The sequence below is a fragment of the Eurosta solidaginis genome, chromosome 4 (assembly GCF_040869045.1).
Source record: "Eurosta solidaginis isolate ZX-2024a chromosome 4, ASM4086904v1, whole genome shotgun sequence".
Taxonomy (NCBI): domain Eukaryota; kingdom Metazoa; phylum Arthropoda; class Insecta; order Diptera; family Tephritidae; genus Eurosta; species Eurosta solidaginis.
Genome location: NC_090322.1, coordinates 242,848,105 through 242,872,161, shown reverse-complemented (window position 1 = coordinate 242,872,161; position 24,057 = coordinate 242,848,105). Strand labels below are relative to the sequence as shown.

Genomic DNA, 24,057 nt, shown 5'->3' with positions numbered 1-24,057 from the left:
TTTTTTAAATTGCAACAGCTCTGAAATGGGTAATCGGATTAGAAAAACATGTGAAATGGGCACTACCAGTACTCATTAGATCCATAACTTATTATCATTTTTTCTGATTTATCGCTTGAGTGAAATTGCTTTTTGATACGTGATCGTATATGTAACACGATACGGATTGCTTCAAATTTCAGCAGCAACGGGTGAAAATGTGAAAAATTAAAGCTTTTTATTCGGGTAACGACCAGCACATACAACATTAATTTATACGGGCGATACCTTTTGAAGTATAGTATTTTTCTTTTTCTTTTTTTTTTTTTTTTGTAGCAAAAAGTCGCATTAATTTTCCGTTTGTCTTTCTATTAAGCAAATAATATTATGACCAGTGCTGCTAAAAATTTTTTATATGGAAGTGCGAATCACAATACATGTACAAAATTGTCTGTGCACTGAAACTTTCTTTTATTTAAAAAATTTTAATTGTTTGAGGTCGAAAAAAGTTGAATATTTGGTTTCAAGTCACAAAATATTTGCTTAAAATATTACGTCAATAGTTGTATCACCAACATACAAGAGCCAATAAATTTAATTCTGAAAGTAGCGCAAAATTACATTGACCTCTAGCCTCAAGTTTTGTGGGAACATATTGTAACGAATTTAGGGAAACTCCGCATATTTTACACCTTCTACTTGTGCAGCTTTTATACTCTTCGGTTTCCTCGTTCGCATCGCATACTTCTATGCGTTTCTTCTTCTAGAATTTACTACTTAGTTACCAGCTATAAAATTACTAGCTATAAACTACCTATGCCATATGCGCGTGTATATGTGAATAATACTTCCACCGATGATTGCATACTTTTGTGAGTATCTCAGATATATGCATGTGTAGAAGTGAGAACTACTTAGCTGATGATTGCATACTTTTGTGAGTATCCGCTGCGTGCATGTACCCTGCAAAAATCGCGAGTACTCCATGCAGGCATGTATGGAGTACTCGCTATGGACCAACCGAGTGCTCCAAAATTAACCACAATTCATACAAAAAATATGGTCCAATTAACATTGCGATGTCCTAGGACTGGACCAGCTCCGCATTACATCAGAGTAATCCATGGAGTACCCAAAGTCCCATAAACATCGTGTAGTGATTACAATCGTTAAAAACGAGCAATGATCAGCTTACAATATGTAACACATGATCCAACGATTTCTGCAGGGTACATATGTGTATACATAATGATTGATTTGTTTATGTAAATACAAGTGACTGCTTAGTATCGGCTTAGGGATGATAGTATCCCTTAGTGTTGCTAATATTCGTCACAATATTCCACATATGGCCGAAATGGCATTTGACATCTGTCAAAGAGTGTGGACGTGTTTTTACTGCTCTTATTGTTTTATTGTTTTTGCGTTTACTTTATCGTTTTGTTTGGTATAAACAATGAATGTGGAAAATGCAATAAAGGTTTCGGTAGATCTGATACTTTTATTGTTCCATGTAGTGACTATTGCAAACAGCTCTTCCATCGCGCCTGCTGTTCAGGGCCTATCACCGAATATGACGTGAAGCTGATGAATGCTAACCATAATATTCGGTACCTGTGCCCAGACTGTGCTAATGCGCCTGAAAAACTCTGTAAACTATATGAGTCTGTGCTTGCTACACAAAAATTGGTTTAGAAACACTAATGACTGCCTTTGAAATACCGAATTTTTATCTTCTTTTTGCTAATATTGCGTAAAACACTACTTCCTATAAAACTTTATTTCGTAAATCACCTAAAAACATTATATATCTTTGATTTAAAATTTTCTATATTTGATACAACACCCATTTAAAAAAAAAAACTCTGAAGTGGAAAAATGAAGAAAAATCAGCATCGGAGAAAAAGGTGAATATTTTAATCAATTATTTTCTTCATACAATTTTTAGCTTAGTATAAAGAAACTAGTTTATTTTAATTGTATTCAATTAAGTGGTAAGTGAATTACGTTCGGTATGCATGTTTGGCTGCAAGGATTAAAGCTGCAATTTTGTGTAGCGTGGCAGTGCAAAACACCCTTAGTTTTTGTTGTTTTTTTTTTTTTTTTTTTTGTAATTAAGCAATATTTTAATGACGCACTGATAAATTCTCTTAATCTGGTTGATGGAATTTTGGTATTTGTTGAAAAAACATTGAATTATAACAGGCGACATGGACTACAACTGGTCTAATATGTATAGCGTGGCAGTGATTTTACAAAAAGTATAGTTTTTTCAATAAACTATAAATTTACAGATTCGCTTAAACGAAGCTCAGCAAAATAAAAAATTATGTAGCAAAAAAAGAAGGCTGAAGAAAATGAAAGCCGCTCAAGGAAAAAATAACTAAGTACTAGAAGCGACGTGAAGTCACACGGAAAAGTGTACACAAATGTAGTGCTGTAACGGCGCATACTATTACTTGAATACAATTATTAATAATTAAGCAAATGTTATATGTTGTTATGTTCTTTTGTTATTTGTGCATTGTAGTCATTTAACGCTCGTGAAGTTCATTTTTATAACCAGTACTGTATGTAATATTAAGTTGCTATAATCTTAATAACATTCGCCACTATCGTGCAACCTAACGGTAACATATTTTCATATTTTAAATATGCACTCAATTCTTTAGCTAAATTCGAGCTTTGCATTGTAAGAATTTTTGGACATCAGGCAGTCGATCAACCACTGGCAAATAAAGAAGATTAAATTTTGACTTGCGCGTAATTTATTATTTTTCACGGCACTTATAATTGTTATGACGACAGAAGACATTCGTGGCTCTGTTGGCAAACAATTGTAAGCTATTTTTGAAGTTCCATATTGCTTTTGAGGATCGACAACTTAGTAACATCTCGACGACATTGGTCATCCGTGGTTCTGTCGGCAGATGCTATTAAGCTCCCTTAGGGAAACCAACCCCATTCCCTACAGTGCAAAAAAGGCGTCTAGGTTAGAATAGAATTCCAACAAGTAAAATTATACACCAGAGTTATAACTACCAATAAACACTCGGCAAAGCGGTGCGGAAAGTAGAGCATTTCCACAATCACCAACTAAAAAGAAAATGTGATGGCCCAAATTTTTTCTATATATTTTCAGCACATTAGAGCGCGTGATATTTTAGTTAACAACGCTTCTGAGTTTGTGCGCGCTGTATCCATGACTCCATCAAAAATAGCGGTTGAAGAAGTAAGAGAAGAACAAATTAAACGATCAACGCGGGATCGAAAACTGCTGAGTTGTTTTCAAATGCGAAACCAATACCCAATATTTCTAGTGCCCACCAAATAGAAACGCAGAAGAAAAAAGTAATTTCCTGGTTTATCTCCAAACAAGAATATAACTAATATACGTCGCTATATATGTAAATATATGCTGCGAATGTGATTTTTACGTTTTTGTATAATAACATATTGTTTACCACCTCAAACATTTATTAAAGGATATCATCGAAAATGTATCTCTGGCTCACTTCTTTTATGATTTCATAAAGCTTTAGCTGAAACTACGCTAAAAACTATATTTATAATTCGTACGTGCAGCATGGCAGTCATTTTTTGTAGCGTGGCAGTTGCCAGAAATACTGCCATAAGATATATTGAAATTGGGTTATAACGAAATAGCAGGTCTCTGGCTTTGGCTTGATATCTTGTCTGTGGCATACAGGAGAGGGAATCGTATCCCTTGTACCAGTTCGCAGATTTTTCCGAAAAAGTGTAGTAACATTTTAACACACTTCCAAAATTGTGTAGCGTGGTAGTGCAACAAAATTCACCATTACTTTTAAGCCATGAACGGCACATCGAAATTTAAATTAAAAAAAAAAACAATTTGGAATCCTCTCGAAAGGCGCTTAGAAAGTCTTACTTTAGTTAAATAGTTTAAAATATATGCGCAAAATCAATGTACGAATGTAGCGTGGCAGCGAAAAATTTCGGCCATACATACATATATCGTCGGAATTTGGGTTTCAATAATCATACTAAAAGTGAATGAAGAGATTTCCGCGAATGTTGCATTGGAAATTGCATTTGAAAACTTCTGAAATGAAATGCTTAAATGTTCAAGTTTACATACTGTAGTAGGACTAAATATAAAGTTTTAGTACGAAATAAGTCAAACTATCTGGCATACTGCAACTTAAAGCATGGTGTACTGCAGTCGGGGTAAACGATAGCGGAGCAAAGGCGTCGCTCGCAGCCGGACTGAGTGAACTTTCAGCGGAAGCACGCGGATTATGTCCAGCGCAACATGAAAAGAGTACCACAAAATCCAGCGAAAAAGACGACGGCAACGGATTACATAGAAAAGACAATGGCAGCGGCTTGCAATCAAATGACGACGTTAGCGACAATGACAACAGCGATGATAACGGCAATTGCGATGAAGGCGAGGCGGTAAGTGAAAATGACTACGACGTAAACAGCGCTGTTGGCAGCAACGTCGCTGAAAACCACAATGATGTCCGAAATAGCGGAATTTTGTGCGCCAATAACGGCGCTTCAGACAAGAGCATTGTAGCAAACCATCACGACGCTAACAAATCTGCTAAGGCCAGAACTGACTCCGACTTTTACAAATTTAAACTCTTAGAAAAAGAAATCGAGCTGCTTAAGCTTAAATTAGAAATGGAGAAAGCAGGCGCGTCTCAAAGCACCAAACACGATGTGCCGCTACAAACCGTAAAAGAATTAATGACTGAGTACGACGGTGGCGATGGCATCGAGACATGGTGCTCCCAGCTGCGACACTTCCAAAGAGTACTACATATTTCATATGAAGTTTTAAGTTTGGCGATGAGACTTAAATTGAAGGGCATTGCGTTGTCGTGGTATAACGCAAATCACATGTTTACCCGGAGCGTCGACGATACTCTCCATAAGATGGCAGCGCTATTCGCGTGCAAACAGAACGTATTAGGGATGCGCCGACAATTTGAAAAACTAGCTTGGCAGACTGGAAAGTTTTGGCAATAACGAAAAGCGCTTGCAAAGCGCTGCTTTAAACCTTTCAGTAAACGAGCTCATCGACTACTTAATAGACGTTATACCTGATCATCAATTGCAGGTTCAAGCAAAGATACAAAATTTTAAAACAGGCAACGAGTTGTTAATGGCGTTCCGAACAATTGAATTACCTCAACACATCGCAGCAAAGCTTATGTCCACACCAATCATGTGCTATAATTGTAACTGCTCAGGTCACATCTCGAAGGAATGCCGAAAGCCCAAACGCAGTCCAGGAACATGCTATGCTTGTTGAGAACGAGGCCATTTCGCAGCGAGCTGCAAAGGCTACAAGAAGCCGCCACCAGTAAATAAGTTTGTAAGTAAATTTAGTATAGAAATAGTAGCACACCCTAATGTTAACGTTGTTATAGAATGCCCAATCGATTCGGGGAGTCTGGTGAGCCTGATGAAGCGTAACCTTGTACCTAACGAAGTTATATATATAAGATAAAAAATCAAAAAAAGTGGGTCTTAAAGTGAATTTTGGGCAAGACGAAGTAGTTGCTGTCATCGTGGCCTTTGTAGCCACGTCACTGTTGAAGGATATAAATTCGAGACTGTGAAGGATTTCGTTCATTTGGGAAGCAGCATTAAAAGCAAAAACAATGTCGGCCTAGAAATCAAATGTAGAATAACTCTTGCCAACAAGTGCTTCTTTAGGAAATTGAAAAGTAAAGTCCTCTTTCGACGAACAAAATTCTCGCTCTACAAGTCACTCATCATAACTGTCCTAATGTATGGCTCGGAATCATGGAAGGTGTCTAGAGAAGATGAGATGTCTCTTGGAGTATTCGAGAGAAAAGTACTCCGGAAGGTTTATAGTCCTATCCGTGATGTCGACGGCGAGTATCGAAGGAGCTATAATGATGAGCTGTATGAGCTTTACGCAGACATGACGATAGTGCAGAGATTGAAAATCGAAAAGCTTCGCTAGCTAGGGCATGTTATGCGGATGAACGAACACTCTACAGCAGTTTGTAAACAGAGAAAAGTGAAAACCTTCACTGAGTTGGTAAAGACATTTGGAGGAAGATTTGACCTCTCTTGGTGCCCTCAATTTGGCGATTGTTATCGCAAAACAGGCTTAGCTGACCTCATTTTTATATAAAACTTCAAAAAGTGCTGTACGTTTAATTTTGGCAGGATTTACAGATCTCGCCCGGACACATTTTTTGCTTACATTCTACTCCTTTTCTCATTCCGAACGAAAAAAGTACAAAAACTGTGAGTAAAATGTGAACAAACATGTCTTAAAACCCAACAAATTAATTTATGTAATTTCATCCAATCGTCACAATCCCTTTTCATACGTATACAATAAAAGCTTCAACCAAAACATATTGCGTAGTAATACTATTTAGTTTTCAACACGACCCAAATAAACCTTTGAGATAAAAAATGTAGTAGGAGGTAAGATATGCTTTCTTGCTCTCTCATTTTTTAATGCGGGATCTGTTTATTGGTTCATGATACACAAGTGCCTGAGCTTCATACGGGAGTGCTTTTTCTTGGCACTTTCATAAGAAATTCAAGCATTTTCATATGATTCGAAATTATATGTGAGGGCATATGGGAGTGTTATCAACATTCTTTTTATATTCAAAGTGTGAATTTGAATCTGTGCCTATGATTCAGGGCAAAACATAAACAAAAGTGCTACAAGTGTATAGGGGTTGATCAGCTCTGATTATGACATTTCAGTTTCATCACCTTTCTATTTTCAAACTCACCCTCTAAAGTTTTCACTGCAAGTCCTAATAATTTTTTGCCTTGAAAATCAAATACCAAGGTTTGACCAACTGTCAAGGGCATACCAGCGAATTGCATTAAAAACTCCTTAGCCATTTGATCAGAATCATAGGGCTCCTGTGAAGTGCTGCAAATTATAAATGCAAATGTTATAGAAGCGACTTAAATTTTATAATGAAATAATCAATGCTTTGATGTCGAATAACTTTAGTATCTTACATTTTCTTTTGTAAAAAATCTGTTTCAAATGAAACAAGCGTTATGACATCGGAATTGGCATCGAAACGATATGGTCGCACATCAATATCCTGGTTAATGGAAAGGGTTGCCCATTTACGTTGTACCAACGAAAAACCAACATGGCCCCTTGCCACTTCATTCGTATGTAGAAGAGCAAATATATAATGCTGGCCAGGTCCAGGTGATATGTCGGCATACCTGCGAAAATTTAAAATTATCAAATTTCATTTTCATTGAAAGATATTTAATAAATTTGTATGTATGAATATTTTAATTATTATTAATTATGTATTGTATATTGTATGCTTTCAGCTTCTCAGTTCTTTCAACACAACGCTCCCCGCCCACTTTTCATTTTGTTACGTACTTAACATCTTCTGGAAAATCGTTGATGTTAACGATGGCCTTGTTTGTTACAGACAATTCGTCTGTTGGGCATTTCGTTGCTTTTAAACGCTATAAAATGTATATAAATATAAAATTAGTAAAAAAATTTTAATTATGTAAATTAATTAAATAAATTTGCCACTTACATAGGACATTTTGCTATTACACAAAGTGCAAAATAAATTACAGTTATCTACTTAAAATATTCCTTATTTGCCAAAGTATCCAATGCAACTGCTATGTTGGTGAAAAAATCCAGGGAAAATAAGGGTAACTGCTTGTTCTTATTATTTGTATTCCGAATATCGATCCATAAAATGGCATGTATGTATTTATCTGCAATGCGCAATGCAACAATATTTAAAATGTCAGTTGAAGTGCACAAATTATATGCTACACATTTAAAAATACTTAAATTGAATATTTTGTTAAAAAATAAAAATAGAAATATTGCAGTATCAAATTTCTTTTTCGTTTTTTTTTTTTTGTATACTGTGCCTTAATTTTTATGCACCTAACGGTACGTTGCAACGGTATAATAAACGAATCGATATAATCAGGATGAAAATTGAAATACATTCACTTCAGTAAATTTGGAGATATCTCATTGAAATTTTGTATGCGGTTTGCTTCGCTATTTAAAATTAACAAAATTGTCGATAACCTCACCCACTTTTTATACTCCTTGTTAAAATAATTACAAACCGTGCGTTAAGCGCGGTATCCAAATCATAAGAAAAAGTTCAAGAAATTTCTTTATTTTTCCTTGTAAGCCAAATTTGAAATTTGTGTATATGAAAACATATATTTATTCCTCTCTTGTTTCCTCTAGCCACGCCATTTCCCAGTTTGTTTTGTTCGGCCCGCTCAGTTTCTCCATCCTTTTTATTGTACCGTAAATCTTCCTTCTTTCCCTCTCACTCCTCATGCTTTCACTTTTATTTAAATCAGACTCTCACAATTACTCTTAACCTTGTCTTTGGTTTTACAGCTCCGGTTCACGCTCAATTCTCACGGGAATGCTCTGGATCATTGAGATACTTGAGAAGCAGACGTCGTGAAATTTTCGCACACGTGAAAGGTGATAGGCAGATGTCGCCGCTGTTTTTCATTTAACTCATACGGCGAAAGGCTAAGCAGCGAGATCTATTTTTGAAAAAGTAGGTTTATTAAAGGCAGCGTTGCCAAACTAAAAAGAAGTAATTAACAAATTATCTGGCTCACAAATTGAACTAGATTTCTATCTGGATTTATCTGGCTCAAATCGTTGATGTTGCATTTACATGCAAAATTATTTATCTGGCTCAGGATATTAAGCACAGCCTGTTTTGCAGCTGGTTATTTACCCACTTCCGCGAGTCTTCAATAATTGCCGCTAGATGGTTCTCCTAAACATTATCTACGTAATAAGCGTTTTTTTTTTTTACCGGCAAATATAGATGTCTCTACATGAAAAAAAACGGCTACTATTCCTACTCTTCCTGTGAACCTGTTATTCCTACTTTTTCTGAGACCATTACCCTTTATATTTTTTACTCTCGTTATCCCTCTTCCCCTTGGTCCGTTTACCTTTCCAACTTCCTATACTTTTCCTTCTCCATGTCTTTTTTCTTTCCTTCCTTTTACAGTTTGGCTCTTTTAGGCCCGGTTTTTCAGTACAAGTTCAACTCAGTTTGTCAGTTAAACTACGCTTAAACTTATTCTGCAGTTTTTCAGTCTACTTTAACTGAAGTTTAAGCTAAGCTTAAGCGGCCGATCTGCCAGGGTTAAACTCTAGTTAACCTATCAGTTATTTGCGTTCGTGCGAAATGGCGTCGAATGTAGCCACAAGCATTTGGGCTTGAGTACCATTAGAGCTCATGTTGATAACTAGGCATCACTAGGCATACTTCTAAAATCTCAAGAGTTATTTCGAAACAATGGCTCAACTCGAGAATCATAGCGTACTCAGCAAAAGAGGGAATATTTTATAAAGCAAAAAATTGGTGGTTTTTCCACCTCGGCGGCCTTAGCCCTAAGAGTAGTGTAGAAATTAAATTGAATAAAACAAATTATAACGTTTGAAATTGAAACAGGGTCTTTGTCTTTAAAAGGAGACGATAGGGATCATTTTCTATTTCCACAGGGATCCTGGACGGACTGAGCAAACTCGGCCAAAGGAAAAGTCCGTCACAATTATTACTTAAGTTGAAAAAATTTAATAACCAACTTGTGGTTCCCTAACTTGACTCAAATTTAAGATTCCATGGTGTTGATGTTGGATCTTCGGTGTCGTAGGCGGAGCACGCTACCATCACACCACGGCGGCCGCTAATATAATTTATTCTTGATTAATTACGCATCATTACTGCTGTCAACCAGGTGTTTATTTCTCACAATAAACAGCTGTTGGTTTGGGTGGTTTTGGAGATTTTTTTCAACTCAACCTCAACTCGATATATAATGTAAGATATCAACTCGAGAAATGGGTTGAACATTCATTTGAAGATTGTGCATTCACGAGTTCAAAATTGCTTCGTTCTGCGCATCTGCGTCACACTTGACTTCTTCAGCGAATGAAAGAAAGAGAGAAAAAACAAGAGCTAAAGGAAAATGACGTAAAAATTGCCTTTAAAATAATGCTTACATGCGCAATGCGCCACCTTCTATAATTCCATCATGGCCGGTGAGAGCCGAAATGACGTTTAAAAAAATTTTAAAATTCTCACTGCTCTCATATTTTTAGTTTTTTATTTTGGGTTTGTTTTCATAACAAAAATACAACAAACTAATAATATATTTGGTAATTCTATACGACAGCATGATACTCTTAATACACGTCCAAAAATATCAATAGAGGTATCAAAAGACGCGTTTTGGATCCAGGATCGCGAATCCGAAAGCGGAGGTAAAAAATTTTGGGTCTGTCAAGAGATATTTGCAAAAGAAATTTTGAAAATTTTCATGTGGTTGTAATTTTGATGATTTTGTGGTACCCAAAAAAATTGTGAACATAAGTGTTTTCCGCGGATATAGTTTTGGTCTCCAAACCGGTGTTGGACCCGCCCAAGGTAATTTTTTATAAGCGCGGCCAAAGGCCGCCAATGCAGAAAGGTGTTCTGCGCAAAAATACTATGGATCCCACCCTCGGTTTCGGAGCACTACGGGGTAATTTTTCGATTTTTCGTTAATATCTTTTGAACGATCTAAAGTTTTTATTTTCCGCCTTCGCATTATTGTTGTCGAGGTCAATACGAGTCTTTTGATACCTCTCTCGGTAATTTTGGACGCGTATTACCAGTGTCATGCTGTCGTATAGAATTACCATATATTATTGCGATCTAACATTAATATTATGATATTTTATCCAAAACCGAATTTTTTATTGGTGGAAATAAGTTTTTTGGTGGGAAGAAATCTCAACGGTCAACCGTATTCCAGAATTTTCAACTCAAGGGTTGTATTGTAGTTTCCCGCAAAAAGAAGCATCAGGCCACGATCCTCTTCCGAGGAATTTTCTTCAAAAAATTGTTTAGAAATTTATCTGCGTCTGCGCGACTGAAATAAAAACCGACTTACCGCCGAGGTGTACGGAAGAGATACATATCTACTAATAATAACAATTTTGTGTGATATATATCTGAGGAGATTAAGGTCTAGTTTCCATTCAATTCGAAGGCTACGTATCGTGTATTCGTTTTTCTACGAAGTGGCTCACCTAAATGCATGTTTTGTGCCGACCCAAAATGTATCTGCTAATTCGGACGAACTTTTGGTGCCAAGGTAATGCCGACGGACAATCAATACCATTTATACAAATTTTCTTAAATATTTTTGATGGATAGGCCAACACACTAGCTCTACACCACGGCGGCAGACTTTGGCCGTTCAGCCGGTAAATTCAGCCTCCACGAACTATCATACTTCAACTGGGCGATGATGTTTAGCTAAGCTGCGAAGAGCTACAGCGTTTTTGGTGGCGTGGGCAAGTTATGGGAAGATCTCCACTGGGGTCGGAGAATCAGGTGGGGGAAGACTTTGATCTCTCTTGGTGCCCCCTGAAGACGTATCAACCAAGTGAAGAAGGATGAATGAAAAATCAGTAGGGGTGGTCTCCAACATTCGCTTCTTAATTAGAAGAGGTTAATAAGTAAGGCCTTTTCTTTTGTCCCTTTGCAAAAATAGGACGTGTTGAGGCATCCATTATATTGGTAACTAATTTTTTTGCCATATACATAAAAAACGATTTCAAAAATTTTCGAAATATTTTTTCACTTATAGCATTTTATTTTTTTTGGCATTTAAAAAGTGAAAAATGTCAAACCAACAATTTTTTGTCTTTACTTTGGTTTGGCATTTCCACAAAGTTTAAAAGAGTGATTTTAAAATTTTTTTAAAAATCAAAAAACCAATATGGCCGCCAAGAAGAGTAAATGGTTTTACCTGGTAATATTTATACCATGGTATCTACAAATTATCTAGATAATAAAAAATCCAACTGCTTAGTATTTTAAATGGAATTTAAATTTGACTAGAGTTTAAGCAAACTTAGTTTAAGCTTAGCTGATAAACCGGGCCTTAGACACATTTCATTATTAAAGTAGTAAAAAAGTAGCAAACTAGTACAAAGCATTTCCCTCCCTACTACTTTAAAATATGACCGAATAATGACTGCCATCAAACTTTTGTTTATGTACTACTGACTTTACCTGTCTGGTTTTATTCCATCATGATTAGGAATAAAATTAAAATGTGACCTGAATTTCGCGTAGACAAATGCTAATATTGTTTGTAAACTAATTTTTTTGTTACCAGCTAGGCGCTATATTACCTCAAAACAAGTAATTTGAATGCGTTTACTTTGGTAACGCTTAACCTCTGCTGAAAGACTCGATTGCGAGGACACCAATTCATCACAAAATGCACTGACGTAATTGACTTAATAAGGCCCAGTTTTTCAGTACAAGTTCAACTCAGTTTGTCAGTTAAACTACGCTTAAACTTATTCTGCAGTTTGTTAGTCCACTTTAACTGAAGTTTAAGCTGAGCTTAGTTAAGCGGCCGATCTGGCAGAGTTAAACTCTAGTTAACCTATAGGTGATTTGTGTTCGTTAAAAGACGTCGAATATACCCAACAAGTATATGGGCTTGAGTACCATTAGAGCTCATGTTCATAACTAGACATACTTCTAAAATCTCAAGAGTTGTTTCGAAACAGTAGCTCAACTCGAGAATCATAGCGTACTCAGCAAAAGAGGGAATTTTTTATAAAGCAAAAAATGTTATTACTTAAGTAGAAAAAATTTAATTACCAACTTGTGGTTCTCTAACTTGATGTAAGATTCCATATTACAGTGTTTTCACGAAACTAAAATGAAATATATATTAATTAAAAAATAAATAAATGTGACACGCTAGCCTCCGAAGAGATTTTAGACAGAGCTTCTGGCCGGACGGGACCTACTTGTTTTATGCCGACTCCGAACGGCATCTGCAAGGCAGATGAGTTTTCACTGAGAGCTTTTGATGGCATAAATACACTCGAAGTGCTTGCCAAACACTGCCGAGGGGCGACCCCGCTTAGACAAATTTTCTACTAATTGAAAAACCTTGTTTATAGAACTTTGATGTGGCTTTGCCCGGATAGTGAACCCAGGATATTCCGTGTGCTATACGGAGCACGCTAGCATCACACCACGGCGGCCACCTATATAATTTATTTTTGATTAATTGCGCTTCATTACTGCTATCAACCAGCTGTTTATTTCTCACAATAAACAGCTGTTGGTTTTGGTGGTACCACCTTTGAGATTTTTTTCAACTCCACCTCAACTCGCTATGCAATATAGGATATCAACTGTAAAAATGTGTTCAATATTCATTTGAGAACTGTACATTTCTCAAAATCTCTCAAAATTAGGATAATAATTGGAAAATATTAATGACGTTGGATATAAACTTGAAAACTTTTAATTTTACAAAATTTCTCAAAGGTGATTGGATAATTAAGTTGAATATCAACTCGAGAACTATCCGGTTTAAGAATAATTAAATAATGATGTTGGATATCACTACCGGAACTAGATATGTATATATTTCGCTGGAGAACTTTTTTTCCATGTTTGTTGGGTAAACAAAATACACCTGTTGCCGTATCTACAAATTATCTTTATAATAAAAAACCAATAGCCATCATCCGGTGGCAAAATCCGGAGCCAGATAAATAATTTTGCATGTAAATGCAACAACAACGATTTGAGCCAGATAAATCCAGATAGAAGTCTGGTTCAATTTGTGAGCCAGATAATTTGTTAACTACTTCTTTTTAGTTTGGCAACGATGCCTTTAATAAACGCACTTTTTCAAAAATAGATGTCGCTGCTTAGCCTTTCGCCGTATGAGTTAAATGAAAAACAGCGGCGACATCTGCCTATCACATTTCACGTGTGCGAAAATTTCACGACATCTGCTTCTCAAGTCTCTCAATGATCCAGAGCATTCCCGTGAGAATTGAGCGTGAGCCGGAGCTGTAAAACTCACTGGATGACAGCAAATGTTGCCGCACAAAACAGCATACCCCAAAGGCGGCCTTAAACTGTGACTGAAAAACTGCTCAGCAGTTTAACTGGAGTTTTAATTTGACTAGAGTTTACGCAAACTTAGTTTAAGCTTAGCTTAACCAACTACTGAAAAACCGGGCCTAAGAGTATGATAAAAAAGAGAAAAAAAAAATAAAAGCACGGCCGGTATTACGTTTAACGATCAGTGACTGAAAACCATTTTCACTCAAACGATATCTATGCAACTTTCAAACTATTTCTAAAAATTATAAACAGCCCAATTCTAAGCATAAATTCTCTGCGAAGTTTTTCCCTTCTCCCATTTCTCGTATTCTAAATAAAAATTCCTTGTGAGTTTTCTCACTTCTCCCTTTCCTCTTATTCTGAACAATGTTCGAAAAAGCGGAAACCGCTTATGGGAGAAAAGTAGGTATTATGAATGTGCGTGAGAGGGAGATTTCTCTGCCATTTCTTAGGAGTTTTCAATTGGGAATGCATAAAAATAGTTAAAGTAAATTGGTACTTTTAAGAAAGAACACTTATTTGTACAAATTTGTGCAAAAATATGTACATTCTACTACATTATTCTGCGCAATGCGCAACGAAATTCCAAATTCGAAATTCCTATTCCCCAATTATTGTTCTCCCTAGGAGAAAAGAATTGCAGGAATTTTTCTGCGGTAATAAAAAATTGCGAGAACAAAATTCGGAGGGAATATTTAGAATTGAGCTGAATAAGTTCTAAATCTAACGAGTACTATTTGCCGCTAGTTCACGTACGTCATTAATCCGATCCACCATTTCAGAGCTGTTGTGATTCAAAAAATGGGTTTCGATCACGGATCGTAATACGTGCCCAGTTTCTGTGTTAGTTTGGCTTAAAAAAAAACAAGTGCGAACTACTTTTTGTAACTCTGGTACAGCACTTAAGGCCGCGCCATAATGAATGCATTCCAGTAACATCGCCACAATCTACCAAGATTTAGCGTTTATAAATATGAAGGAACTTCAGACTTGGCAATTGAAGTTTATTTCGTGAAGCATTTTCTCCTTATACAACAAAAATTCTTGCTAACATATTTTGTGTCGTATTCCTTTGTTATACCGTTTTCACACAGAAACTTAATCGAATTAAAATTCTATTTAATGAAATGATTAAGCTTCCCTTTTCATACAGGATCTTTTGCTTCATTAAGCCAACATCATCTGTCAGCAGCCCCAAGAAAATATATCGTTTTTACAAAAAATAGTTAAAATGGAATGTAGCCGTTTCCTTCTTAACTATAAATACAATCAAAATAAAATGCATGCGCAACTACCCATAGATGTTGCACCTAACCAAATATGTGCCTATTTTCGAAAAAGCCATATTATCTTTTGCAGCAAATGCAGCGATTTTAAATTTTTTCGTGTTTTCCTATTTTTCGTAAATTATTGAAATTAATTTATTTTTGATTGTTATTTACATTGACAATAAAATTCGAAGCACCAAGCAAAACCGACTGGATTTTTCACTCGATTAGGCATTCAATAAAGCAATAATGAGATAATTAAGAATTTGTATTTTGTATGGAAGATTGAGTTAAATTAGGGCTATAATGTAGAAAACTTTACTAATTATTTCATTAAGCCTTTGTGTGAAATCGGCATTATATTGCAGATTTTAATTGCGAAAAATGTTAGAAAATTTACCAACCAGTGGGATAAATAATTTCACTTGCAAAATGTGCCAGCACCCTTAGCCAAGGCAAATATCAAATTCTTATGCTTTGCTTGCAACAAAAGTTGCAAGTTGGCTACTTTTCCATGTCAGTGTCACATAATCTACCGTTCTCCACAAAAATACTTGCAATCTACTCATAATGCATAAGATTGAGGTTAAACGCATCTATATGAAAAACTGCTTATGTGACGGGGCTTTTAAGACCCAAACACATTCGACTACTGCGCTTTCGTTGCGTCAACCTTGAACACAAACGTTTTACAGAGACAATTTTAAGATAGAGATGTTGCAGGGACGAAAAATAGTGTGAAGCGAGCTTCACAAAATTCTAGTAGGTCACATTCACCACTTACCGCAGCACAATTTGTTAATGTACCACTGTCTGTATTTATTATTTAACAATTATTTGTACACTTTTTATTGAGCTAATCTGTTCAGAATTTTAATTTTTACTCTCTAAAACTCCATTCAGTGTATTTTGAGTGCTTAAATTATGTTAAAAATCGTGTTAAAGTTTTTGGTGTGGTGGAAGTGACCTAATAGAATTTTGTGAAGCTCCGCTGCTTTCCACTGAAGTTCGCGTATGCAACATCTTTATTTTTTAATCAAATTTGCGTTTTAGTTGCTATGTTCTCAGTCCGCAGGTAACGCCCTGATACCTTGTAAGTGTATAACCGTTCTCTCTTCTGCACGACAATGATTTTTGTTTAGGTTTCTGCACAATATAATATTTAAAAATCATTCTCAGAACAAAAGGAAATCAAAAAAAAATAAAAATATGTATGTGTGCAGTTGAGAAATTTGAAATTTTTATCAATGCGGGAAAATGGTAATATAATCAGAAACGGATATACCTGGTAGGTGTTTTGATTAAAGCAACACAAAAAGAGTTCTGGGATTGTAATCTAGTTCTCAAAATTTCCGCACTTCCTGGAAAATCTACAAATTTCCATCGCCATTCAATCAAATTTAAACATAATTTTGTACTCGTGTTCAAAAAAAAAATTTTTTTTCTTATATTATAACATGACAAACAATAATGTTTTTTTTTTTTTTTGCGTTCGTTGTGGTCAGGAAAAATTGAAGGTGACGCAGGCCTAAAACGACACAAAAGTCGAATGTGTTTGGGCGTGTGTTTCTACCGGGTCATGATGAAATGAATATTCAGGTGCTTTCATTCCGTTAATGTTTTCCCTTATTCGAACAAGTTCGGCATGCATAATTTAGAGGGTTGTCTATCATACAGAACTGCCTTAGAGTTCTACTACATTCGTAGTAGATTTTACTATACGTTTAGAAATATTATAACTATTTCTAAACGTATAGTATAGAAATGTTATAACTATATAAGCCGTTACTAGAATTGTTTAGCTAACCCAGCGGGTCAGGGGGTTAGAATATACCCGCGGTAGGTATGCCTGTCGTAAGAGGCGACTAAAATACCGGATTGGCCTGAAGGTTTAATGTGGCCATATAAATCGTTCCCGAGATGGTCGGGCCAGCACCTTAATGATGCTGTGTTACCGGAGCGTACCGGATCTGTAAACGGCAAAGGACCATCACATCGATCACTCCCTAAACCTTCGGGGAGCAACCGTATCGCTACAACAACAACAACAGAATTGTTTAGCCAAAAAGATTAACGTAACTTTGTATTCCCTAACAGAATATAGACAAAATTGAAAACTAATTTATTTGAAGAATTTGTACGAAAAATTAAACAAACCAAATTTATTCAACCCTATTCTGCATTTCGACTTGGATTGGAATTTTTTCGATTTGGCAATTTTGGTATTCTGTGTTCCAATCTCTTTCGATCCAACTTCGAATCGTTCGATTTTTTGTATTCTGCATTTCGATCGTAGTTCCGTTTTTCTAAGTTGCAAATTAGTTGGCGGAAAAATATTTTATTTTTATTTTTTATTAATTTATAACAGAATTTTAACAAAAATGTAAGTAAAACTTGTTAAGAAACGTAGAAGGCTTGATGATGATTGTTTTTTATGTTTCCAGGTCAAAAACAACATGTCGATGTCGAAGTCCTTGGACGTATTTGCCCCGCAAAAGTATCTAACACATACTTCAAAGCATCCTTGTTAAGTCGAAAGTTTTTTTGATCATTAAACTTTACCACTTTTAAGTTCAATTTCTTACAATTCGTCACTCATCTCAAATGGATTACACAAATCTCGCAATATTTGCCTTTCCATTCTCGCCTGGCAATTTTCGTATGCGTTACTTTCCAACTCCATAAATAAAGCCGTGGCTATTGATTCCATTATAATAGACAGCTATAATTTGTGTCTGTTCGTTGGGTCCAATTATATGCCAAAGCAAGCTGCCGGCGTAGAGGAAGGTGAAGCGAAAACGTTAACAATCCTTGCGGAAAGAATAATAAACCTTTATAAAGTATTTTAGGCCAGTGCAATGAAATTAGCATCATTAAAATTCAGAAAATGTCAACTATATTCGTGCAGGAATCCGTTTTAACAAAACTTGGTGGCCACGGCGGGGAATTGGCCAAAAGAACGACAAAAACACACTTATAATTATGAAAACACTTCACTCAAAAAAATAACACTGCGGCAATATATTCTATTGCTTTTTTTTGTACAAAATGGCGTGGATAATAAAATATAAACGTTTTTCAGTGTTTTTTACAAATTTTCATTAATTTATTTTGTTCCAATGTTCACACATTCCGTACCAACAGCTGATTTCGAAAAATCATTTGCTCTTCCTCTTCTCTTTACGATTCCGTCGTAATGCAGAATACCAAACTTCGATTAAAGCGGAGCGTAGAACGGGAACGTAATCGAAATGCAGAATAGGGGTGATTACTTTTGAAATACACGTAAATACTGGCATTTAGAGCTGCCGAAAAAGCAGGGATGCACCTTAACGTTAAGCTAATCGTTTATCAAAAAATTTCCACCGTTTCCGTTGAAACACTTCGAAATATTATCGATAAAGAAATTATCAAGATAAATTGTATCTCGTTTTTATCCGAAACGAAAAGCTTTCGTTAACGTTAAAAACGTTAACAAAAACGTGATACTTTATGTTTGAATTGTGCTGGCAATGCTATAGCCATGGTGAAGCCGTAAGGTGGTAACAACGAGCGCACATACACACACAAACTCCATATAATTTGTTTGTGTAATTCGTTGGTGGTAATGTCAAAAACACTCTGAGAAATGTTCGTACTGTCAAAATTCATGAGAAAAGTTGCAATCAGCTTGGCTATTGCTTTCACCTTTAATGACTCCGCCATCAATCAGCTTTGCCAGCATAGTTTGAAATTAATAATGAACATAAACGATTTGATTCCGTTTTGATATGGCAGAAAACGAAACGAAATCATTTCGTTAATTTGACGTTTTTAACGTTAATAAACGAAACGAAATGACTTTGTTTCGTTTATTAACGTTAATTATCGTAACGAAATGATATCGGTTCGTTGGTTAAGCATGCCTGCGAAAAAGTGAGGTTATGTTGTTGACATCATCTTTATTATTACATCATGTACCGGGTTGCTTTTATTAAGGAAATGTCAAAAGAAATGGGGCATTTGGCGCAGTCTAAATAAGGTATAAAGAAGTGTTGACAACACTGCTCGACACAATATAAAGTGGCATGCTAGTAAAAATAGTCGCATGCTATAATAAACAGTTGCGCTTAATGGCGTTTGTGCCGCATGACATTCGAACAGTGCTGTTTGTTTACATTTGCATTTTAACACATTTACCAAAAATATAAATCGCTAAAGCAAGTTATGAACCTAAATTACCTCATTTGAATCCACACACAACAGCATAGATATACATACTTATGAATATGTCAGTCACCTAATTGCAACAGGATTGAGGATAAAGCGAAGATATAACTCGAGCCTTTCAAAATGCGGGGCGCTATCCGTAGTATTTCTGTGCAGAACACCTGTGCATACGCGGCGTTCGCCGTAATCACTACTTTCTAAATAACACCAATTGACCTCCACGTCACTGGGCTAATATTTCAAAACACTACCGGCGCAGGAATCCGGGGAAAAACAAATAGAGGCGGAAACAACAAATAATGATTCAATTCAATGCTGATTACGGAGATCAAAATGTTTCACAGAAATATGTTCCTTGTGAGATACGAATTGTAGCTATGCGATTGGTGAAAGAATTGCGTTCATTTTTTTTTTGTGGAAAATACTCACGAATTTGCTTTAGTGACACTGGCTCTTGTAGGCTTGATTTTCACTATTTTTATGCTAATGTTTTGGCACAATTATAAACACTTTTCAGCAAATAAAATCACCAATTATTGCTACTTGTAAATTGCTGATGACAAAGACATGAATGTTACCAGATGTGAGAAAAATAAAATGTGCTTTTTGTATTTCGACCTTTAGCAAACGTCAGACCATAGTTCGAATAATCTTTTGAATTGTTTTGTAATTTGGGAGAAAATACTGTGGATCTCGTATTCTGCATTAGACCGGACTAGGGCTATTTTTATGAGTCGGATTAGCAGCCGACCCTTCTCCTGAAGCATTCAAAAAACTTATAATTGGTTTGGAACAGTGCGCATTATTCGCCCTGGAAGATCCACGGGAGTTTTACGGAAGTTGGCAGTCCTTTGCCGGTTATTAATTCGGTACAAGTCCGATGGTCGCGTTAAGAATTTTTTTTTCCTTTAAGCAGGAAGCTGTTCTGGAGGTCCAATGTAAAGGGTAGAACTAGGAAGGCATAGACTCCCTTGTGCTGAAGCAAATGGGCCTCCGGTTGTAGTTGGAGACTCTCAACAAGGGTAATACACTGGTTTTATGAGACGGTTGGTCAAGCCGATTTTGTTTTATGTTGTGCTGGTCTGATGAAACGTGCTGGAGCCTCCGATGATTTCCAAAACATTAGTGTCAGTACAACGACTGGCACTTATTGGTATCAAGCACAGCACTTACCAGGGAATTTAATGTATGCTAAACATACAAGCGGTGGATATCGCATATCATTTGGACTCTATTGGATTTACCTTCTACCGAAATGGGTATTCAGTGGGTACAGCTCTAAGTATTTAGTGCTAACGTCCCCGTCTGAGAAGCGGAGCCTCCTTATGCTTTCGCGGCTGAAACACTAACAATTACAGGCCATATATGATATCGGCGGCTAAATACCGACAGTTTTTAGATTTCAGCACATTTTATTCCCATTAGTTTGGGCACGTATCATACAATCTTATGCAAATTTCAAACACTGCTTAACTGCGCAGTGTTTGCTTAATTCTAAATGCTATATCAAAAATTAAAAAACCATTTTTGTTTTCTAACGACTTACATAATTAGTTCATAATCACATATAACTGCGTCTTGAATATTGTGACGATCCCTGGTAACCATGCTGAGGTGGCGCACCACCACCGCTACCACCGCCCGGCGCCATGGATTGAGGCAAATTTGAAGCATAATGCGAATTTGAGTTTAACGAAGGTCCTCCCCAAGGTCCACCACTAGGTGCCATGCCATAAGAACCACCCATTAGTGGTGGAATCGGTGGTGGCACGATATTCGAAGGACCTGTCGGACCGATATAATTATGCGAAGGCGGTTGTGGCGGGGCAGGTGTTGCAGAGTTATACAGTGAGTGTATTTGATGTGTTGCTGATGATGGCGGATAAATATTGTGATAACTTGTTGACGACATACCAACTGTTGGTATTGCAGCGGCAACGGAGGGCTCTGTAGCTGTGGGACCAATTGGACCCGAATTCGCCAGCGATTTAATGCTTTGTATATTACTAAGCTGCTCTCCTATTATGGGTATTGCAGCAGATGCGGCGATAGTTGTCGATGGGTTTAGAGTACTTACTGGCGTTGGTTTGACTTTGCCAGCTGGTGAACCACTGCTACTTGACGTCGGTAAAACCGGTTTCGTTGGTGTAGGACTATCGGCACGACTGGGTGGCTTTTGGGGTGGGCTATTCGTTTCGGGTGTGTCCTTTTGACTAGGTTGATATAAATCTAGCACTTGATGACATATATCTTCGAGTATTTCCATTGTTACATCCGATACGAACATATCCCACCAACGGTTATGACTCGGTTGTCTCCCAATCCAATCAACCACTGTGAATTTACTCAGTTTACTAGCTAGATGGATTAATGCTACGGCGATTATCTCGGGTTCCCATTGCAAACATACAACCGTACTTAGCGAATCATTTACAAAGTTCCATGCCATTTGTACCATTTTTTGTAATTTAACTTGATCGCCACGAAAGCATTTCGCATATTTCAGTAAAAATGTATATGGATGCTCCACTTGTAAATCGAATTTGATAGTTTGCAGCAAAATACGTTCCAATGTCATAACTTCCTGGAAATATTGACGAGGACGAGGAAATTATTCACTGATATAAATTACGAAAGAGAATATTGTATGTTTGTCATATTAAATGAATGGTGTATTAAATGATAAAGAACGAAAAATTCTCTTATGCTAAGGCATTCTTAAAATCAAAATACTAGAAGGTTCACTATATAAAACCATTACTGCGGCTGTCGACTGGTACTATAGTGTTAGTAAGGAAGTGTACCAGTGTGCAAAACCGGCAAAGGATTGTCCACATGCGTAATACTCTTCAGGTAATAAACTTTCGGTGAGTGTTTTTCCAGTTACAGAAACAAGAACGAGCAGATAATAAATATCTTTAAACGCATCGTCCCAAGTCGATCTTTACCTATTGAGCACTGTGTTGAGATTGTTGATAAATTGATACACAGGTTGTTAAAGGTGTCCTCATATCGTTCATCCAATCACTTCGCACCTTCTCATCTCGATGCATCAACGCATTTCATAATTACATATAATGCATTTGACTGTTGACCAAATGCAAAAAAATTCGCAAAAATCAATTCCAAATCTCGTCTCAGAGGTGCGTTTTTTCTTCTCCAGTAATGGTATAACATCGTCTGGTACCAGCGGGTCCAGGCCGTTCTCCATTATTCTTCATCAAGTGCTTTTTTAAGTATTTATTGATAGGTTTGGCCGGAAATGAAAACGGATAGCTTCTCATGTGATTTTAAGACACAAACAATCTCCAAAGCTTCAAGAGTCCTTACGATATGGAAAGCCCTCTCCAGCGGCCTTAACAGCATATTCTGCTAAAAGCCGACTGGATCGATAACGATTTTTAGAACTGTTAACACAACAATGATTTTTTGTTTTGCTCTCCGACATTTTGGTCTTGGGATTTTAGTGGCGGGAATATTCTAAGCCCCTTAAGCGGACATAAAAACAATTCCAGCCAGATTATTGAACTTTTTTTAATAAAAACACAAATCAAAGAAATGTTCAATCCCAGTACTTACCTCCTTCGGATCATCACCAAATGAATAAAAATAAGTGTCAGTCAGCATTGTTCTTGCTATTTTTATTATATCGCGACATTTCTTTGGAGTTTCTTCGACTTTACCCGCAAGAAACAGGCAACAGCAAGCCGTCACGTAACGTGGAAAACTTTTAAATGAATGAAACATATAAAAACGATGAAAGTATACAACTCCAGTTGCCATTGTATTGTGACCTAATCCCATTTGTGTGCCGCAATTCATTATGAAGCGTGCACCTTCTTTACGATATCGCCGCTCTGTCTCAAACGATATACCATCTTGTATGGAAGGTGTATCACGCAATTCCTTCTTATCGTAATACCAGCACGGCATGTTTTTCATTGGTATACTTTTTTTGGAAATAATTCTTCGAACTAGACAGTAAAAGTTTTTCACGAATTTTTTATGAAAGTGTTTACCAAATAATTTATCTTTTGCAAAGATAACGTCATATGAGTCACCCTCTATGTGTAGTGCTACCACCACTTGGAAAACATTAAACTCAATTCAGTTTCATAATCCCCAATTATAACCAGTTTTGCAGAATATGGCCCCTATTATGAGCATTATTCGATCTTCGATCTTCGCTGGCTATCGAACATCGAAAATCGAATTTGAAATTGGTATTATGACAACTCATCTCTGTCGAAATTTTCGCTGTGTTTCTAATTTTCAAGCGAATAGAAATTTGTAGTCGATGCTGTATCGAATAGAAAAAAATTGTTTAAAATGTAAGTTTTTTGTATTTATGTTCTACTTTTTTACTACCTACTAGTAATTTTAAACTATTTAAATTAATTTTATATAGGTCCAAGGTCGTGAGTACAAAGCAACAGCTTGAAAGACTGGTTTCAATTATGGAACAAACTGTTGCCAAAATTAAAAAATATTAGGAATATACTCGGCTCTTGTGCATTCCTGCAGCAGTTCATCTGTACTGGACAACAAGTCCATGAACGCTTCTTTGGACAGTCAGAAATTTTGAATAAATCTATAAACAAAACTTATAA

The 24,057-nt window shown here is 36.4% G+C and overlaps 2 protein-coding genes across 2 annotated transcripts in view; both read right to left on the bottom strand.

Moving 5' to 3' along the window:
- Window positions 1–20,032, bottom strand: part of comt (comatose) — a 42,101-nt gene extending 22,069 nt beyond the window's left edge. Inside the window, exons 1-5 of the mRNA XM_067785294.1 lie at window positions 19,877–20,032; window positions 7,554–7,743; window positions 7,388–7,476; window positions 7,000–7,218; window positions 6,762–6,907 (exon numbers count right to left, since the gene is read on the bottom strand). Coding sequence (XP_067641395.1) covers window positions 6,762–6,907; window positions 7,000–7,218; window positions 7,388–7,476; window positions 7,554–7,562 — 463 coding nt within the window. The 5' untranslated portion in view covers window positions 7,563–7,743; window positions 19,877–20,032. The remainder of the gene's footprint in view (window positions 1–6,761; window positions 6,908–6,999; window positions 7,219–7,387; window positions 7,477–7,553; window positions 7,744–19,876) is intronic.
- Window positions 20,033–20,811: 779 nt separating this feature from the next.
- On the bottom strand, window positions 20,812–23,496 carry CycK (cyclin K). Its single transcript, XM_067780623.1, has 2 exons — window positions 23,027–23,496; window positions 20,812–22,031 (listed from the first exon to the last, which is right to left on the bottom strand). The coding sequence occupies exons 1-2, from the start codon at window positions 23,387–23,389 to the stop codon at window positions 21,009–21,011; spliced, it is 1,386 nt and encodes a 461-aa protein (XP_067636724.1). The 5' UTR covers window positions 23,390–23,496; the 3' UTR covers window positions 20,812–21,008.
- Between the last annotated feature and the right edge of the window lie 561 nt (window positions 23,497–24,057).